The 21,278-nt window shown below is 44.4% G+C and overlaps 1 protein-coding gene across 1 annotated transcript in view; it reads right to left on the bottom strand.

Moving 5' to 3' along the window:
- Positions 1–21,278, bottom strand: part of CA8 (carbonic anhydrase 8) — a 92,311-nt gene that overhangs the window by 63,422 nt on the left and 7,611 nt on the right. Inside the window, exon 2 of the mRNA XM_072151844.1 lies at positions 10,108–10,299. Coding sequence (XP_072007945.1) covers positions 10,108–10,299 — 192 coding nt within the window. The remainder of the gene's footprint in view (positions 1–10,107; positions 10,300–21,278) is intronic.

The following is a 21,278-nucleotide window of genomic DNA, read 5'->3' as shown; positions in this document are numbered from 1 at the left end:
CAGCGCAATTATGGTCGCAAAAGGCCGACGACCTGGAAAATCGCCTCCGGCGTAATAATGTGCGTATTCTGGGATTACCGGAGAGAGCGGAGGGTGCCGATCCTATAAGCTTCATGGAAACGTGGGTACGAGACATGCTACCAAATGCTGAACTATCCTCCATATTTGCTATAGAGCGAGCCCACAGAGTACCTGCGAAACCGCCGATTCCTGGGGCCCCTCCGCGCCCCATGCTAGCAAGAGTGCTGTGCAGTAAAGATCGGGACGCCATTCTGAAAGCTGCAAGACAAGCGGGTAACATCTCCTATCAGAACACCACGGTTACTATTTTTCCAGATTTCTCAGCGGCCTTGCAAAAATCCAGAGCCTCGTTCTTAGGGGTGAAAAAGCGTCTACGTGATCTGCAAATCCCTTACTCCATGGCTTTCCCGGCAAGGCTGAGAGTTGTGTACGCTGATAAAGTGTCATTCTTCGCCTCACCTTCGGATGCAGATGACTGGCTTAATGGGCTTCGCAGACCGGCCCGCTAGAAGCACAATGAAGCTGCGCTGCTTAGGACTTTACTTCTCCTCGTCAGATATTATGGGAGGATGAGTATACTTGCCTGGACTTTTACAGGATCATTAGCTGTTTAAGATGTTTTTTCTTTAAGTAAGCTATATAGTGGGAGAGTCTGCTACTGCATATCAAAAGTTTTCTTTCCTAGCCCTCCCCTTCTCTCTTCTTCTCTCCTTAATTATGCAGTAATGTCCGATTCCTCCTTAGAGTGGGCTAGACTTATAATGTACTTTGTTTATTCAGGTCATGGTTATGGTAGACATTTCATATGTGCCTTTAAGCCTCAGTTAAAGGGGAGAGCTGACCGGACAGGCGGAATTAGTATCGCGAGATAAACACCTTTTACCGCGAACTACCCCGTATCAGTGCTATTTTTTGCTATCTAGCAGTCTTAGAGAACTGCAGATAGAGTTGGTGACCAATTGGAGTCGCCGTATTTAGTCTTTTGTTTCTTAACCTTTGCTAATAGTTCCTTTGTTCTTTATTCAAAGTTCTACTGAAAAGTAATGTTTACTGGCATGCCTACTTGCAAGTAAGGAGATGGCGTTTAAAGTGCTCACTTGGAACGTAAGAGGTCTGGGAGAAGCGCGGAAGCGAAATTTAGTCTTTGACCTTATTAGAAATCATAACAGTTCTATAATATGTCTCCAGGAGACTCATATGACTCATGACACAACGAGGTACCTTAACAAAGCGTGGATACAGTGGTCAGCTCACTCCACTCACACCTCGCATTCTCGTGGAGTGTCTCTACTAGTGCATAGATCTGTTAGATGGGAACCATGTTTAGTTAAAAAAGATTCAGATGGGCGTTATATTTTTGTAAATGCCTATATAAACTGCTCTCAGTATGTTATATTGGGAATTTATAAGCCCCCTACTGACAACCTACAGGTGTTGCATGAAGCTGCGGTATTCGCCTCACAATACCCAAATGCTACAGTACTTTGCTTAGGAGATTTTAACCTGTTACATGATGCCTGCCTAGATAGGTATGATCCCAATGTAGATAGTGGTTCATCAGCCTCCTCCCCTACACAATTAGCCCAATTTCTAGCTGAGATGGGGTGGATAGATTTATGGAGGCAGCGACACCCATCGAACCGCGAGTATACTTGTCATAGCATTGGACGTAATGCTCTGTCCCGGTTAGACTATATGTGTGGTAATACGAAAACTGCAAACTTCTTGTACTCCATATCTCACTTACCACGCGCAATCTCTGACCATTCCCCTATAATCGCTGAATTTAGGGAACAGAATTCTACTATTGGGCTTAGACCCCGTAAAATACACCCCTTCTGGCTCACAGTGTTGCCTGCCGCGGATTATACCCCAACTCTGATTAACGCTTTCCTAGCCAGTAACAACATGAGTGAAGGATATACCGGCTACTGGGAATCCCTTAAAATATATATTAGAGGGTGTTTACAATCAGCAATCACAAATGTTAAAAGGGAATCTAGGATGGAAGAAAACAGGCTGAGAGACTTATGCATCTCCCAGGAGAATGCCTATATTGCACAGCCCACTGAGACAAACAAACAGGCTTGGCTACACACAGGCAGATTGTACCTACAATGCTTATATGAGAAAGAAAAAAGACGCTCCTTCTTTAACAAACAAAAGCAATATGAGCTGGGGAACCAATCTAGTAGTCTCTTAGCTCATATAATCCATCAGAATTCGACCTCCCCGTGTGTTCTCCAGATCAGAGACCCGGCAGGGAATTTGCTATCTTCTAATACGGAGATATTGGAAGCATTTGCGAACTTCTATTCTAATTTATATATATCAAAAAGCACGTGCTCAGGTATAGAGTTAGACACATACCTGGACGATATAACCTTCCCCACTCTATCTCAAGTACAGCGAGATTTATTAGATACTAAAATCACCCTAGAAGAATTACAAGAGGCCCTGACAGCAATGGCCAAAGGCAAGGCGTCCGGTCCAGACGGGCTACCACTTGAAATGTGGATAAAATATCAGGAGGATTTGCTACCTGTTTTGCTAGTTCTGTTACAAACAGCTTTTGATAAAGACGCCCTCCCGGAATCATTCTATGAAGCCACTATTGTAGTCATACTTAAGCCAGATAAGGACCCCTTAGACTGTGGATCATATAGACCCATATCGTTATTGAATATGGATTACAAAATTCTTACCAAAATCCTAGCAACCCGCCTAAATAAGGTCATAACTTCTCTAGTACACAGTGACCAATCTGGCTTTATCCCCGGTAGGAGCACCTCGGATAATTTGAGGCGAGCCCAAATCATCTCTCAAGTGGGCTACACTAGACAGGATGATTGGGCCTTGGTCTCCCTAGATGCAGCCAAGGCCTTTGATTCCGTAGAGTGGAACTATCTGCAAGCAGTCCTGACCAAATTTGGATTTGGGATGAATTTTAGAAAATGGGTCTCCCTTTTATATCAATCCCCTAGGGCCCGAATCACCATCAATAATAGCCAATCAGAATTCTTCCCTCTAGCCCGAGGCACTCGTCAGGGCTGCCCCCTCTCGCCCCTTCTTTTCGCCCTAGCGATGGAGCCACTGGCGATAAAAATACGTACGGACGGGTTGTATGCAGGAGTAACACACGGGGAGGGTCAGGACCGCCTCAGTCTTTACGCGGACGATCTTCTTCTGTTTATGTCATATCCTGATTCCTCTCTGCCAAGAGCTATAGAGTTAATAGACACATTTGGAGGGTTCTCAGGGCTACGGATAAATTGGGGTAAATCTTGTCTTATGTTCTTGAACAGTGTGAGAGCAGAAACATCTCCACCTAAGATCCACGACCTAGTAGTAGTAGACAACTTTAAATATCTAGGCATTATAATCACCAGACAACCCTTGTTGACCCTAGAAGTCAATGTTAACCCGCTACTGGGTATATTTCGAGACAAATTTAAAGTCTGGGCAACATTGCCCCTGTCAGTGGCAGGTAGAATTAATCTGGTAAAAATGGTAATACTGCCAAAAGCACTTTATGTGCTTCAACATGTATTTTATCCGATCCCCAAGGTATTTTTTAAAAACCTAGACTCTATGATTATCCCGTTCATATGGGGATCATCTCGCTCTAAGCTACAATATGCCAAACTGCAACGTCCTAAACCCTCGGGGGGCATGGCGCTTCCGGATATATTCCTATACTATCTGGCAGGTCAACTCAAATACCTGGCGGGATGGCTGTCGCCTGGACTCCCCCCACGTCCAGAGCGCATGTTAGCTGAATACTTAGATATCAAAAATCTTTGGGTTGTGCTACATGAGGGAGGGGGGCGTCTGAAAGAACTATTACCAATACATAGAGTGGCTAGAATAGTGTGGAAGGCAGCAAAACTTTTATGCCCCTTTAATGATATCCCAGCGGAAACTCCTTTATGGTACAATAATGGTATCCCACAACTACAACAATTATCTGATGCGGATATGTGGCACAACCTAGGACTATGTACAATAGGTGATGTATTCAGAGAGAATGTCTTTGTATCATATACCCAACTAGAGTCCCAATATCAGCTACAGCGAACACACTTCTACAAATTTCTCCAACTGCGACACGCCTTTCAATCCCAGTTCCCAGAGCCTAGACCACCTGTATCATCATACCCTCTGATAGGGATTGTGAAATCACAGGGTCCTGGTGGTATAATATCCACAATCTATTCCTTTCTTATTAGTGCTAAGGTACAAGGTGTTCCCATAAAGGCGATAACCTCATGGAAGTCACTTATCTCTGAAATAGATGAAGACACAGAGTCAGAGATGTTGGAGTCACACCTACATGTTTCCCCATCTGTGAATAACAAACTGACCCAACTGTATATTATTCATCAAAGCTACTTGACACCCCTTCGTCTATATAAAATGGGGAGGTTAACGTCCCCGGCATGTCTAAGATGCTCTGCCTCTCCAGCGGATTTTTGGCACATGATATGGACGTGTAGCTATATTTCATCATTTTGGACAGATGTAGTCGAAACCCTCTCTAAAGTGCTAAGTAAACCTCTCCCTATTACCCCACTAATATGCCTATTTGGTGTTTTGGACGAGGAAATCTGGTCTCATTACGAGCAAATAGCAATCAGAGAAACCTGTTTTATGGCTAGGAAAGCTATCGCACTACGCTGGATGGGAGATAAACCTCCCTCCTGCTCACAGTGGAAAAAATTGGTAAACCAAGTGATTCCCTTTAATAAAATAGTATACAGAAATAGGGGGCGTCCAGAAAAATTCAATAAAGTTTGGGATGCTTGGTGTGACTCCACTCTGACAGCATACTCTGTAACCGAAATGCGACATAATCTTCGATAAATATGTGAGGTTCAAATATAGGCGGTGTGGACCCTTGGAGAACCATATTAAATGTATACTGAATAAGCAAATTTCGCATCCACGCAGAATGATAGGCACGAAAGTAAACGCAAGAGCATGCTTGGTTTGTTTTACTTGTTTAAATGTTTCTGGTTATGTCCTTCTTCTTTACTTGTCATCAGTGATAAGTTGTGCATCATAAGATCTGTACAAAACAATGTCCTCATGCCGCATAGATATAATACACCGATATGTGAGCAAGGATGTATAGCTTTCTCTTTTGTATTATGCACAATATATGTGATTGTAAACAGATACACAACGCGAGGAAGCTTTTACAATTTTATTGTATTAATCTGTACAGTTTTACATATTTTTCAATAAACAGTTTAAAAAAAAAACTCTATTTCAGTAATATGTAAATTAACTGCAGAGGCTACTTGGGCATGTACTAGCCTGGCAAGGCATTGCGAGCTAAGGCTACTCCACGCCCCAGTAGCCTCTGCAGTTAATTTACATATTACTAAAATAAAGTTTTTAACAAGTTAGGTTATGCTCCAGGAATATTAAACTACAGACAGATCTACTTTGGACAGTAGATTCCTTATTGTAGGTTTCCTTTAAATGCCCTATGGCACTGGCTATAGGGAGCTGAACTGCCAGCCGTAAATCTACAACAAGGTGGTTGGGAAGCAGTTAATTATAATACAGAAGTGACCAAAATCTCGGAAAATACACATCTATAATTTTTTATAGCATAAGAGTTTTCAGTATAATACGCAAAAGATTGGAATAAGATTGTCTTTTCAAAATACTTTTATTTACTAGAGAAATCCATACAATGTTTAGTGTGTTTCATTATGGATTCCGCCTAGCCAAAACACTGCTTTTAATCAACTTTAGTCAATCTTATTTCTAAAGACTTAAACCAGAGAGAGAACATTTTTGCATGTCAGCTGGCATACAACTTTCTTCTCAGCATCACAACAAAGGAGTGTTTAGTGCCGACTGGTTGTTGCTATGAATATTAAGTGTTCCATTCTTCCAGCTGATAAGGCTAGACTATGCAACAGCTTCAGATATTATTTTCTCACTTTTGCTTGTTAAGATAATTTAGGTAAAGAAATAGACTATATTTTCATGTACACCAAAAAAATCAGCAAAAAATTCACAAACCTAAGTCTGCATTTTATGGCAACTAACGTTTCAAAACAAAAAAAAATATTCAATTCCTTATATGGGTTTTCAGGATTTTAATATTGAGGCTCTTTAAAAATGAAAAGCCATCAATATCAGAATGGTGGTTGTCTAACATCTGGCCAACAGATAGTAAGAGCCATGTCATCGGCAAAAACAGTGAACAGATCTAAGGATGGGCTATAATGGGCTACTGCAGCTCAGAGCGTCCACCACCCATCAAAAACACAATGGAACAGCTGATTGGCGGCCATGATTGTAATCAGACCCCTTTAATATGGAAACTCCTTTACTATGGCTCAACACATTATAATGATACTTAATAGACTCTCATTGTTCCATACTTAATAGACTTAATAACGCCCCCTAATGGGGATGATAGCTTCCTGTTCTAACAGTGTACTCTCCATGCAAAGATAAAGTTGAAATCAGGGCATGCCAACCGGATGGCAGAACTAAACTCGACTGAGTTGGGGAAATCTGGGGCAAAAGATCTGGTTCCCATGTCCTGCATATTTTGAACTGGCAAAGTCCATGCTCCTTAGAGTCAAAATTCTCAATTTTAAACTACTTCTTGTCATCACTGCCAAATTCCATCTCTAAGCAGTCATAACAGTAGAACAAGAGGCACCTTGTTTTCCACCAGTAAATGATATCCTGTTTTCTCAGAGAAGTGCAGATTGTCTAAATGCTTCAAATTGGATGATAAGATTATGAAATGAAATGTGAGAGCATATAAAAAATTAAATCATGTCCAAATAGGTCTTGCACCGGGCATAGACAATAAACCAAACTAATGAATGTACATGCCGGATGGGGCCCTATACCTCTCCCGTTATGTGTTATGTGCACCCATGTGATTTAATGAGGGATGAATTAATGCAGCCATCTGGGCCATAGCAACTACTTTATAGAGATGAGTCATTGACTTTCATGGAAGGGAGTCATGGTAGCAGGGACTGAGAGTTGAATGATCATTGTGTCAGGAAATGGAGAAAGTAAACTGAGAAAGTGAAGTTTATCAGTGGTGGATATTGTGTTATTTGCCCACATCTTCTTAATAGAGGAGTTATCTTCCACTGTTATAGGGAGTAAAGTATAGTTACAATGTGAGATATAGTACATTTTTTATTTGCCCATGTGATGGTTTTAAATAATTTAATTGATAAAAGATCACAGACAAAGAGAAACATACAATAAAAAAGGGGAGAATGGAAGGAAAAAGACTTTTGGGGGTGTTTTTATGTAGGGCTTCTTTAACCCCTTAACATACTGTAGTATGGCAGTATATGGTAGGATCGATCAGAAAACCTAGGGTTAAAGTACCCTAGGGCAGTGGTGGCGAACCTATAGCACGCGTGCCAGACAGGGCACGCAGAGCCCTCTCTGCTGGCATGCACGCCATCATCCTCCACCGTGTGCAGAGGCCCGCAGGTCCTCAGCTTAGAAGAACAGCATCTGCCCCTTGCGCTCAGATACAGAGCAGACAGGTCACACTGCACGGGGTAGATGCAGTTCTTCTAAACTGAGGACCTGCGGGCCCCTCCGATGCAGCACTTGGCCGGGTGCAGGACAAAGTCTGTGCTCCTGTCAGAGAAGCGCTGCTCTATAAGAAGTTCCCAGTGCAGCGCTGGGAGCAGGAAGCAGAGGGGGTGAAGCTTGTACCTCCCCCTCCTAGCAGGAGACCTGGAGTGGAGCCGGGACAGAGAGAGAGGGGGAGGGGGATGCTGTGACCCGGAACATCCAGAGGCTGCTGTGTGCCTTCCTCATAGATAACTGTAAGTTGTACAGTGTCTAAAATTTGTTTATACAGTTCACATACATATATACCTGTGCTATGCATATATGTGTGTGTATATGTGACATTTACACACATATGCATAACAGAGATATATAATATGGCTTTGTTATGCACATGTGTGTGTGTGTGTTTATGTCTGTGTTATGTGTATATAAGTATATGTGTGTGTCTGTATCTGTGCTGTGCATATTTGTGTGTATATGTGTATATATATGTGCCATGCATACTGTATATATGTGTGTACTGTATGTCTGTGTTATGCATACTGTATATATGTGTGTACTGTATGTCTGTGTTATGCATACTGTATATATGTGTGCACTGTATATGTCTGTGTTATGCATACTGTATATATGTGTGCACTGTATATGTCTGTGTATGCATACTGTATATATGTGTGCACTGTATATGTCTGTGTTATGTATACTGTATATATGTGTGTACTGTATGTCTGTGTTATGCATACTGTATATATGTGTGCACTGTATATGTCTGTGTTATGCATACTGTATATATGTGTGCACTGTATATGTCTGAAGTGGCGTAACTAGGAGAGACAGGGCCCTCTAGCAGGCTACTGCATGGGGCCCCCCTTCCCAATTAAAAAATATACATATTAGTATACTCACACATGCGAGTTGCAATCACATATAAATACACTCATGTGCACACACAGCATATACACACACATACAGTGCCATATGCATCATACTCACATACAGTGTTTACAGACACCATATACACATCACAAATACTGCATATATACATCACAGTATTTGTTGTATACATATTATGCTGGACATGTGCAGTACAATATAGATATAATGGTGCACATCCTCCATTCTTTATTGTGTCAGGTCGGATGACGGGGCCCCCTGACACCGTGGGCCCCATAGCGGCTGCTATGGCTGCTACCACTGTAGTTACGCCCCTGTATGTCTGTGTTATGCATACTGTATATATGTGTGCACTGTATATGTCTGTGTTATGCATACTGTATATATGTGTGCACTGTATATGTCTGTGTTATGCATACTAATAGTGGTGGTAAACACGTGGCAGTATTATTTGGCCCTTATGTAGGTAATATTGCTCTAAATTACCATGTTGGCACTTTGCGGTAGATACGTGGGTTTTAGCTTGCTGTTTGGGCACTCGATTGCTAAAAGGTTCGCCATCACTGCCCTAGGGGGTCTACAAAATAGTAAAAACAAAAAAAGTTTTAAAAATTATATTAAAAAAACATAAAAATTAAAATCACCCCCTTTTCCTAGAACTGATATAAATAAAAAATAAACAGTAATAATCATAAACAGATTACGTCCTATCAGAATATTATAACGGTTTTTCACTGTAACGGAAAATAGCCCCCAAATTCAAAAATGGCACTTTTTTACCATTTTGAAAAAAAAAAAATTCAATAAAAAGTGATCAAAATGTTTTATGGTCCTTAAAATGGTAGCATTGGAAAAGTCATCAAAAGACACAAAAAATGACACCACCCACAGCTCCATACACCGAAGGTTTTAATTTTTGTAAATGTATGAAAACATTATAAAACCTACATATATATAGTTGGTATCCCCGTGATCGTACCAACCCAAAGAATAAAGTAGACATGTCATTTGGGACACTCAGTAAAATCCAAAAAATCCAACCTACAAGCAAACGTAGAAAATGTGTTTTTTTCACCAATTACACAGCATTAGGAACTTTTTCCCACTTTCCAGTACACGGCATGGAATATTATAGGGAACCTGTCACCAAAAGACCCATTCTCCCCCTCCCCCAGTCCCCACAGAGCATAGTACATATACTGCCGAAGTGTTTGTATAAAAAATAGGTTTTACAGAAAAAAAAAGATATGTTATATAGTACCTTTTAATACCATGTGCTGTGTGACTAGACACTCGTCACCTGGGTGTGGCTGGAAAGGAGCAGTTCCCCCCCACCCTTGGAAAACTGCTCCTCCATGTATCCTTTTCAAATATATGAAAACACCCATTACTTGGCTTAGTGATGCTCCTTGCTCCTCTACAGCCAATCCCGAGTGATGGGAGTTATTTATTTATTTGTAAAGGACACATGGAAAAGTTCTAGATGGGGAGTAAAAAATGAAAACGCAAAAAATGAAAAAGGGCCACGGTCGTTAAAGGGTTAAGACATAAGAAGAATGCAATCGCAAGTAGTTTGTTAACTTAATAGACTTCATATTTAAGACATACCTGATTTTGACTTCAGGAGGATCTGGACTACATGACCGTCATTTAGAACTTCACAATCCCGACAGACAACATAGTTTGGAGATAATTTAACTTCTAGTAATGAAGGGTCATATAGAGCTTCTCTTGAATTTATGTTGATTGGAGATTGGTATTGACCATTTGCTTCTGGATAAAGCAATCCCCATTCCACACCTATTTGAAAATATACATACAAATAGTATCAGATCATTTAAAATATTACTGTGAAAAATTAATTAATTTGTTGAAATTTTCACAACATCTGAAGTTTACCTCTCATTTTTACACTTCTCACTCACGTTTTAAAATAAATACTAATAATTATAATAATAATTTGCTTGGGGTCAAGTTACATAAAAAGATGAGTCATCTGTATGTATATGGATATGTGTGTATTTATTTATATACATACACTCAGGATATAGAGGGGTAATTTAGTTTTCTCCTTAGGCCTCTGAACGAATTGCAGCTCTGAATACTAAAAAGTGGAATTGTTTTGGTTTAATTGGTTCCTGTGTACAAATTTAGGTAACATAGGAGCCTACCTAGTACTAAAGCAAACAAAAGTCCAATTCAACGCACATGTCCATTTATGCACTACCAATTTGCATCAGTGTGACATCTGCTTTTTACGGTCCCTATGCTAATGCTAATGTCCATTTTTCATCCGTTTTATACAACGGTCACGTGCAGGTAACCTGTATTCTCCTCATTTTCCCTTTATTACTTAAACCTGTCAACCTCCCCACAAAGCTCACACCTTATCTGTCTTTATACATACTCCACTGATGCCTCTATCCATGGGATTAGAGCCACCATTCTTCTAAAAATTATTATTATCGATGTCTTCTGTCCTAGGGCTTGAGGCAGTAATACTGCAGTATACAGTGAAGCTACCCAGTCCTCATCATTGGTGCTGACACTGCCAACCCAGCTGAAGAGAATTCCTGAGGGTTGGTTGAGGTGGAAGGTTGATTTCACTTCACAAAACCAGCATCAGTCCATCCTGATGGAGTGGTTAATGATGTAGCAGAGCTGAGTCACACACAACTACTGTCTCTCTCACTTTTCCCTCAGGAATTCCTTTCAGCCTCAAATAGGTGTCTCTCTCCAAGGTTCCAGCAAAGAACTAGGTTGCATTTCATACAGCCCTTTAAGGGTAAAGTAAAGGAAGTTGAATACTAGTAGACAGTCCCAAAGTAATAGCAGCATTGAGACCTGTAAAGCAGGAACATGGACACAAAGCAGTGCAGGGAACAAGTATTGGACAGAAATGAGATGAACTAACCTTATCATTCACTGATTCACTTCTTTCAGAATACCTCTTTAAAAATTTAGGGAATTGCTGTTAGCATCTCTAATTGATATTAGGCCCGTTATCCCTATTTATGGCACATGCAAATATTTGTGGACATGGTAACAGAATTACATGTTATGTTATCTTTCTTACACAAAGCAATGAATCTCAAATAAAATAGCGACAATTTCGTCTATACCTTTATACATGGAAACTAGAGATGAGCGAACATGCTCGTCCGAGCTTGATGCTCGGTCGAGCATTAGGGTACTCGAAACTGCTCGTTACTCGGACGAATACTTCGCCCGCTCGAGAAAATGGCAGCTCCCGCCGTTTTGCTTTTTGGCGGCCAGAAACAGAGCCAATCACAAGCCAGGAGACTCTGCACTCCACCCAGCATGACGTGGTACCCTTACACGTCGATAGCAGTGGTTGGCTGGCCAGATCAGGTGACCCTGGGATAGACTAGCTGCTGGCCGCGCTGCTCGGATCATTCTGTCTCTGGATGCCGCTAGGGAGAGAGCTGCTGCTGGTCAGGGAAAGCGTTAGGGTGTTCTATTAGCTTACTGTTAGGCAGGAGTGATTCTCAAAGAACCCAACAGCCCTTCTTAGGGCTACAATAACGTTCTACTTTTTTTATTTTAATTTGCATCTTTTACCATTTTGTGAGGAATTAGCAGGGGGACTTGCTACCGTTGTGTTTAGCTCTTAGTGGCACACATATCCATAGCAAAGACCGAAGTGGCAAAATTCAGTAGGGGTTGGATTTCTATTAGGCAATAACTCAGTGTCATCTCATCTGGCATAGTAGTGTGCTTCCTTTGATACCTGGCTAGAAAATAGCCATAGGAGAATACAAACAGCTTCTTGAAGCCTACAGTAGCGTTCTATATATTTGATTTCTGGTTGATCTGCTGGTGGCTGTAGTTTCTGCAGTGCATGTACTTGCCAATTCTGAGCAATTTGTAGTGAGACTTGCGACCGCTGTGTTCTGCGCTTAGTGGCGCACATATCCATAGCAAAGGCCGAAGTGGGAAAATTCAGTAGGGGTTGGATTTCTATTAGGCAATAACTCGGTGTCATCTCATCTGGCATAGTAGTGTGCTTCCTTTGATACTTGGCTAGAAAATAGCCATAGGAGAATACAAACAGCTTCTTGAAGCCTACAGTAGTGTTCTATATATTTGATTTCTGGTTGATCTGCTGGTGGCTGTAGTTTCTGCAGTGCATGTACTTGCCAATTCTGAGCAATTTGTAGTGAGACTTGCGACCGCTGTGTTCTGCGCTTAGTGGCGCACATATCCATAGCAAAGGCCGAAGTGGCAAAATTCAGTAGGGGTTGGATTTCTATTAGGCAATAACTCAGTGTCATCTCATCTGGCATAGTAGTGTGCTTCCTTTGATACCTGGCTAGAAAATAGCCATAGGAGAATACAAACAGCTTCTTGAAGCCTACAGTAGCGTTCTATATATTTGATTTCTGGTTGATCTGCTGGTGGCTGTAGTTTCTGCAGTGCATGTACTTGCCAATTCTGAGCAATTTGTAGTGAGACTTGCGACCGCTGTGTTCTGCGCTTAGTGGCGCACATATCCATAGCAAAGGCCGAAGTGGGAAAATTCAGTAGGGGTTGGATTTCTATTAGGCAATAACTCGGTGTCATCTCATCTGGCATAGTAGTGTGCTTCCTTTGATACTTGGCTAGAAAATAGCCATAGGAGAATACAAACAGCTTCTTGAAGCCTACAGTAGTGTTCTATATATTTGATTTCTGGTTGATCTGCTGGTGGCTGTAGTTTCTGCAGTGCATGTACTTGCCAATTCTGAGCAATTTGTAGTGAGACTTGCGACCGCTGTGTTCTGCGCTTAGTGGCGCACATATCCATAGCAAAGGCCGAAGTGGCAAAATTCAGTAGGGGTTGGATTTCTATTAGGCAATAACTCAGTGTCATCTCATCTGGCATAGTAGTGTGCTTCCTTTGATACTTGGCTAGAAAATAGCCATAGGAGAATACAAACAGCTTCTTGAAGCCTACAGTAGCGTTCTATATATTTGATTTCTGGTTGATCTGCTGGTGGCTGTAGTTTCTGCAGTGCATGTACTTGCCAATTCTGAGCAATTTGTAGTGAGACTTGCGACCGCTGTGTTCTGCGCTTAGTGGCGCACATATCCATAGCAAAGGCCGAAGTGGCAAAATTCAGTAGGGGTTGGATTTCTATTAGGCAATAACTCAGTGTCATCTCATCTGGCATAGTAGTGTGCTTCCTTTGATACTTGGCTAGAAAATAGCCATAGGAGAATACAAACAGCTTCTTGAAGCCTACAGTAGCGTTCTATATATTTGATTTCTGGTTGATCTGCTGGTGGCTGTAGTTTCTGCAGTGCATGTACTTGCCAATTCTGAGCAATTTGTAGTGAGACTTGCGACCGCTGTGTTCTGCGCTTAGTGGCGCACATATCCATAGCAAAGGCCGAAGTGGCAAAATTCAGTAGGGGTTGGATTTCTATTAGGCAATAACTCAGTGTCATCTCATCTGGCATAGTAGTGTGCTTCCTTTGATACTTGGCTAGAAAATAGCCATAGGAGAATACAAACAGCTTCTTGAAGCCTACAGTAGCGTTCTATATATTTGATTTCTGGTTGATCTGCTGGTGGCTGTAGTTTCTGCAGTGCATGTACTTGCCAATTCTGAGCAATTTGTAGTGAGACTTGCGACCGCTGTGTTCTGCGCTTAGTGGCGCACATATCCATAGCAAAGGCCGAAGTGGCAAAATTCAGTAGGGGTTGGATTTCTATTAGGCAATAACTCAGTGTCATCTCATCTGGCATAGTAGTGTGCTTCCTTTGATACTTGGCTAGAAAATAGCCATAGGAGAATACAAACAGCTTCTTGAAGCCTACAGTAGCGTTCTATATATTTGATTTCTGGTTGATCTGCTGGTGGCTGTAGTTTCTGCAGTGCATGTACTTGCCAATTCTGAGCAATTTGTAGTGAGACTTGCGACCGCTGTGTTCTGCGCTTAGTGGCGCACATATCCATAGCAAAGGCCGAAGTGGCAAAATTCAGTAGGGGTTGGATTTCTATTAGGCAATAACTCAGTGTCATCTCATCTGGCATAGTAGTGTGCTTCCTTTGATACTTGGCTAGAAAATAGCCATAGGAGAATACAAACAGCTTCTTGAAGCCTACAGTAGCGTTCTATATATTTGATTTCTGGTTGATCTGCTGGTGGCTGTAGTTTCTGCAGTGCATGTACTTGCCAATTCTGAGCAATTTGTAGTGAGACTTGCGACCGCTGTGTTCTGCGCTTAGTGGCGCACATATCCATAGCAAAGGCCGAAGTGGCAAAATTCAGTAGGGGTTGGATTTCTATTAGGCAATAACTCAGTGTCATCTCATCTGGCATAGTAGTGTGCTTCCTTTGATACTTGGCTAGAAAATAGCCATAGCAATAGGATAGGATTGTTTGGTTTTAAAAACACAAAAAAAAAAAAAAAACACAAAAAAACACAAAAAAAAACAAAAAGAAGTAAAAAAAAAAAAAAAGTTATAACTCTCATTTTAAAAATGTTTAACCCGAGGGCTAGGGGTAGAGGACGAGGGCGGGGACGTGGGCGTCCAACTACTGCAGGGGTCAGAGGCCGTGGTCCTGGGCGGGGTGAGACACCACCTGCTGATGAGGGAGCAGGGGAACGCCGCAGAGCTACACTCCCTAGGTTCATGTCTGAAGTTACTGGGACTCGTGGTAGAGCACTGTTGAGGCCAGAACAGTGCGAACAGGTGATGTCGTGGATTGCTGACAATGCTTCGAGCAATTTGTCCACCACCAGTCAGTCTTCCACGCAGTCCACCCATGTCACCGAAATCGCCACTCCTCCAGCTCCTGCACCTCAGCCTCCTCCCCCCCAGTCTGCCCCCTCCCAGGAAAATTTGCCATTTGAACCGGCATACTCTGAGGAACTGTTTTCTGGACCCTTCCCACAGTCACAAACCACTTGTCCGGTTGCTGCTGAGCAATTTTCCGATGCCCAGGTTTTCCACCAGTCACAGTCTGTGGGTGATGATGACCTTCTTGACGTAGTGGAAGTGTGTAAAGAGGTGTCCGACGATGAGGAGACACGGTTGTCAGACAGTGGGGAAGTTGTTGTCAGGGCAGGAAGTCCGAGGGGGGAGCAGACTGAGGGATCGGAGGATGATGAGGTGACAGACCCAAGCTGGGTTGAGAGGCCGGGTGAACACAGTGCTTCTGAGACGGAGGAGAGTCCTCGACCTGAACAGGTTGGAAGAGGCAGTGGTGGGGCCAGACGGAGAGGCAGGGCCAGAGCTGGTGCATCAGCGCCACTGTCAACTAGTGAAGCTCCCGTGGTGAGGGCTCTTGCGGCGAGGGCTAGATCTTCAGAAGTGTGGAGGTTCTTTAAGGAAACACCGGATGACCGACGGACTGTGGTGTGCAACATTTGCCAAACCAGGCTCAGCAGGGGTTCCACCACTACTAGCTTAACTACCACCAGTATGCGCAGGCATATGAATGCTAAGCACCCCACTCAGTGGCAACAAGCCCGTTCACCTCCGGCCGTGCACACCACTGCTCCTTCCCCTGTGTCAGCTGCTAGTCAGCCCCCTGCCCAGGACCCTGGCACAAAAACCCCATCGTCGCCTCCACGATCCTCCACAGCATCCACCAGCGTTCAGCTCTCCATACCCCAGACGCTGGAGCGGAAACGCAAATATAGTGCAACCCACCCGCACGCCCAAGCCCTTAATGTGCACATCTCCAGATTGCTTAGCCTGGAGATGCTGCCCTATAGGCTAGTAGAGACCGAGGCCTTTCGCAACCTCATGGCGGCGGCCGCCCCTCGGTATTCGGTCCCCAGCCGCCACTACTTTTCCCGATGTGCCGTCCCAGCCCTGCACCAGCACGTGTCAGACAACATCATCCGTGCCCTGACCAACGCCGTTTCTGACAAGGTCCACCTGACCACGGACACGTGGACGAGTGCTGCCGGGCAGGGCCACTATATATCGCTGACGGCACATTGGGTTAACTTGGTGGAGGCTGGGACCGAGTCTGACCCTGGGGCTGCTCATATACTGCCGACGCCGAGGATTGCGGGGCCTACCTCGGTCCAGGTGTTTCAGGCCTACTATGCCTCCTCCTCCTCCCACCCCTCCTCCACCTCCTCCTCCGAACTACCATCCGTGGGCACGGCGCCATCAGTCGGTAGCTCTAGGCACAGCAGCAGTGCCGTCGCTAAGCGACAGCAGGCGGTGCTCAAACTGCTGAGCCTAGGCGACAAAAGGCACACCGCCCAAGAGCTATTACAGGGCATCACGGCGCAGACTGATCTGTGGCTGGCACCGCTGAACCTCAAGCCGGGAATGGTTGTGTGTGACAACGGCCGTAACCTGGTGGCGGCTCTGCAACTCGGCAGACTGACACATGTGCCATGCCTGGCCCATGTGTTAAATCTGATAGTGCAGCGTTTCCTCAAGACATACCCCAATCTGTCTGATTTGCTCACGAAGGTGCGCCGCATCTGTGCGCATTTCAGGAAGTCCAGCCCAGATGCTGCCACTCTCAGGGCAGCGCAGCGCCGCCTCCAACTGCCCGCTCACCGACTGTTGTGCGACGTGCCCACGAGGTGGAATTCAACACTGACCATGTTATCCAGAGTTTACCAGCAGCGCAGAGCGATTGTAGACTGCCAGATGTCAACTTCCACCAGAACTGGTAGTCAGGTCAGTCAGCTTCCTCAAGTCTACAATGAGGAGTGGACGTGGATGTCTGATATCTGTCAGGTGCTGAGTAACTTTGAGGAGTCAACACAGATGGTCAGTGGCGATGCCGCCATCATCAGCCTCACCATCCCGCTGCTTGGCCTGTTGAAAAACTCTCTGGTCAGCATGAAGTCGGAAGCTTTGCGCTCGTCACAAGAGACGGGGGAAGAATATTCCCTTGTTGATAGCCAAAGCACCCTGAGGTCTGTTTCTCAGCGCATATCGGAGGAGGTGGAGGTGGAGGAGGATGAGGAGGAAGAGGAGGAGAATGTTGGCGAGACACAAGAGGGGACCATTGTTGAGTCCTTCACTGTTCAGCGTGTATGGGCAGAAGAAGAGGAGTTGGAGGAGTTGGAGGAGGAGGAAATGGACAGTCAGGCCAGTGAGGGGAGTGAATTCTTACGCGTTGGTACTCTGGCGCATATGGCAGATTTCATGCTAGGCTGCCTATCCCGTGACCCTCGCATTCAAAGAATTTATTCCAGCACCGATTACTGGGTGTTCACTCTCCTGGACCCACGGTACAAGCAAAATCTTTCCACTCTCATCCCTGCAGAGGAAAGGAGTGTGAGAATGCATGAATACCAGCAGGCCCTGGTGCACAAGCTGAAACAGTATTTCCCTTCTGACAGCGCTAGCGGCAGAGTGCGTAGTTCTGCGGGACAAGTAGCGAGGGAGAGTAGGCGAGCAGGCAGCTTGTCCAGCACTGGCAAGGGTACGCTTTACAAGGCTTTTGCCAGCTTTATGTCACCCCAGCAAGACACTGTCACCTGTCCCCAGTCTCGGCAGAGTAGGGCTGATCTTTACAGAAAGATGGTGAGGGAGTACGTAGCTGACCATACCATCGTCCTAAATGATCACACAGCTCCCTACAACTACTGGGTTTCAAAGCTGGACATGTGGCACGAACTGGCGCTGTACGCCTTGGAGGTTCTTGCCTGCCCTGCCGCTAGCGTCTTGTCCGAGCGGGTTTTCAGTGCAGCTGGTGGCATCATCACCGATAAGCGTACACGCCTGTCGACTGACAGCGCTGACAGGCTGACGCTTATTAAAATGAATAAAGGCTGGATTTCTCAGAATTTCCAATCTCCACCAGGTGAAGGAAGCTCAACCTGAATAATTGATCCACTCCTCCTCCTCCTCCTCATTTTCCTCCTTCTCCTCCTCTTTGTACAGTAAAGCAGAGGAAAATGGCTATTTTTTGACAGGGCCCACTGGCTCTTGCTATAGTACTTCATGCATTTAATTTTTCTGGAGGGCCACCTACCCGGTCCTCTGTTTGAAACAATTTTTGTGAGTGCCACATACAGGCACTCAATCTATTCCATTTTTCTGGAGGGCCACCTACCCGGTCCTCTGTTTTAAAAAAATTTTGGGACTGCCACATACAGGCACTCAATCTATTCCATTTTACTGGAGGGCCACCTACCTGCTCCTCTGGTTTGAAACATTTTTGGGACTGCCACATACAGGCACTCAATCTATTCCATTTTACTGGAGGGCCACCTACCTGCTCCTCTGGTTTGAAACATTTTTGGGACTGCCACATACAGGCACTCAATCTATCCCATTTTACTGGAGGGCCACCTACCTGCTCCTCTGGTTTGAAACATTTTTGGGACTGCCACATACAGGCACTCAATCTATTCCATTTTACTGCAGGGCCACCTACCTGCTCCTCTGGTTTGAACAATTTTTGGGACTGCCACATACAGGCACTCAATCTATTCCATTTTACTGGAGGGCCACCTACCTGCTCCTCTGGTTTGAAGAATTTTTGGGACTGCCACATACAGGCACTCAATCTATTCCATTTTACTGGAGGGCCACCTACCTGCTCCTCTGGTTTGAAACATTTTTGGGACTGCCACATACAGGCACTCAATCTATCCCATTTTACTGGAGGGCCACCTACCTGCTCCTCTGGTTTGAACAATTTTTGGGACTGCCACATACAGGCACTCAATCTATTCCATTTTACTGGAGGGCCACCTACCTGCTCCTCTGGTTTGAAACATTTTTGGGACTGCCACATACAGGCACTCAATCTATCCCATTTTAATGGAGGGCCACCTACCTGCTCCTCTGGTTTGAAAAATGTTTGGGACTGCCACATACAGGCACTATCCAAATTAAATTGTCTCCATAGCAGCCTCCACACGTTGTCTCCATTGCTACCTCCAAAAGTCGTCCATATAGCTGCCTCCATACATCGTCCCTTTATCAAACGAGGTGTGTCAGGCAGAAATTTGGGTTGTTTTCATGGATTCCACATCAAAGTTGTTAACTTTGTCGCCACCCTGCTGTGTTATCCACAAAATATACTGGCAAACTTTTACCATTTAGGGATATTATTTCAGCGCTTCTTGCGCATCTGTTTACATTCCCCTCACCCGGCATATCCTAAACTTATAAGAACGCTACTACACTTGATCTTATACAAAAGGTTCTTAGAAGTGCTGTTTGGGGAGTAGCCTAGAGACAGGGGCTTGGATTGGCGAAAGCTCGCCTGGCAGCGGAACGCCAGCTCCATGCGCATCATGCGCTTCTTGCGCATCTGTTTACATTCCCCTCACCCGCCATATCCCAAACTTATAAGAACGCTACTACACTTAACTTGGTGCAGGCTGGGACCGAGTCTGACCCTGGGGCTGGTCATATACTGCCGACGCAGAGAATTGCGGGGCCTACCTCGGTCCAGGTCTCAAAGGCCTACTATACCTCCTCCCACCCCTCCTCCACCTCCTCCTCCTCCGAATTACCATCCGTGGGCATGGCGCCATCAGTCGGTAGCTCTAGGCACAGCAGCAGTGCCGCCGCTAAGCGACAGCAGGCGGTGCTGAAACTGCTGAGCCTAGGCGATAAAAGGCACACCGCCCAAGAGCTATTACAGGGCATTCCACATCAAAGTTGTTAACTTTGTCGCCACCCTGCTGTGTAATCCACAAAATATACTTGCAAACTTTTACCATTTAGGGATATTATTTCAGCGCTTCTTGCGCATCTGTTTACATTCCCCTCACCCGCCATATCCTAAACTTATAAGAACGCTACTACACTTGATCTTATACAAAAGGTTCTTAGAAGTGCTGTTTGGGGAGTAGCCTATAGACAGGGGCTTGGATTGGCGAAAGCTCGCCTGGCAGCGGAGCGCCAGCTCCATGCCAAGATCCAACTAACATAGTTTTAACTGCAGCACCTTTAATCTACTACTAGTTCACTGCCTCCATACATGGTCCCCTTATCAAACGAGCTGTGTCAGGCAGAATTTTGGGTTGTTTTCATGGCTTCCATGTTAACTTTGTCGCCACCCTGCTGTGTAATCCACAAAATATACTGGCAAACTTTTATCATGTACCGATATTATTTGAGCGCTTCTTGCTCACCTCCTTTGGTTCCTCTCTGCCACCCATTGGTTTGAAGCCTGAGTCCATTTAGGGTATGTCGCCATGCCACTCTCTAGCCTTCCGCTGCTGCCGCTGCCTCTGCATGCCGTCCCCTATAGTGTCAGGGTCAATTATTGGATGTTTTAGATGCTATCTAGCTTCATTCTGTCACTCTGTCATGGCCATGCTGTTGCCCATAATTTTGGCATAATGGTGCGATTAGGCAGCCTCAGAGGCATCCATGCATGCTGCCCCTGCTGTTTCCTGTCCATTTCCGTGGTGTTTCCATCCTTTTCTGAGGTTCCCAGGTGTTTGGCCAAGCTTCCCTGTGCAGAGCCTTGGTCCCCTTGAAAAATGCTCGAGTCTCCCATTGACTTCAATGGGGTTCGTTATTCGAGACGAGCACTCGAGCATCGGGAAAAGTTCGTCTCGAATAACGAGTACCCGAGCATTTTAGTGTTCGCTCATCTCTAATGGAAACTGATTCAAACATGCAAAGAAATCTGTAAATCCTAGACACATCGGTTGACACAATTTCAGATTCAATGTCCACACTATACAAATATTAATACAACACAAAACAGAAATTCAATAAAAATCTATTTTTTCTTTAAGATATTTCTATAAATGACAGATCAGAGAGAAAATGTACAGCTCAATCCTTTTTACTATCTTTCTGTCCTAGATGGAT

The sequence above is a fragment of the Engystomops pustulosus genome, chromosome 5 (assembly GCF_040894005.1).
Source record: "Engystomops pustulosus chromosome 5, aEngPut4.maternal, whole genome shotgun sequence".
Classification (NCBI taxonomy): domain Eukaryota; kingdom Metazoa; phylum Chordata; class Amphibia; order Anura; family Leptodactylidae; genus Engystomops; species Engystomops pustulosus.
Note: the sequence above shows the minus strand (reverse complement) of the source record. Positions and strands in the feature narration are given on the sequence as shown.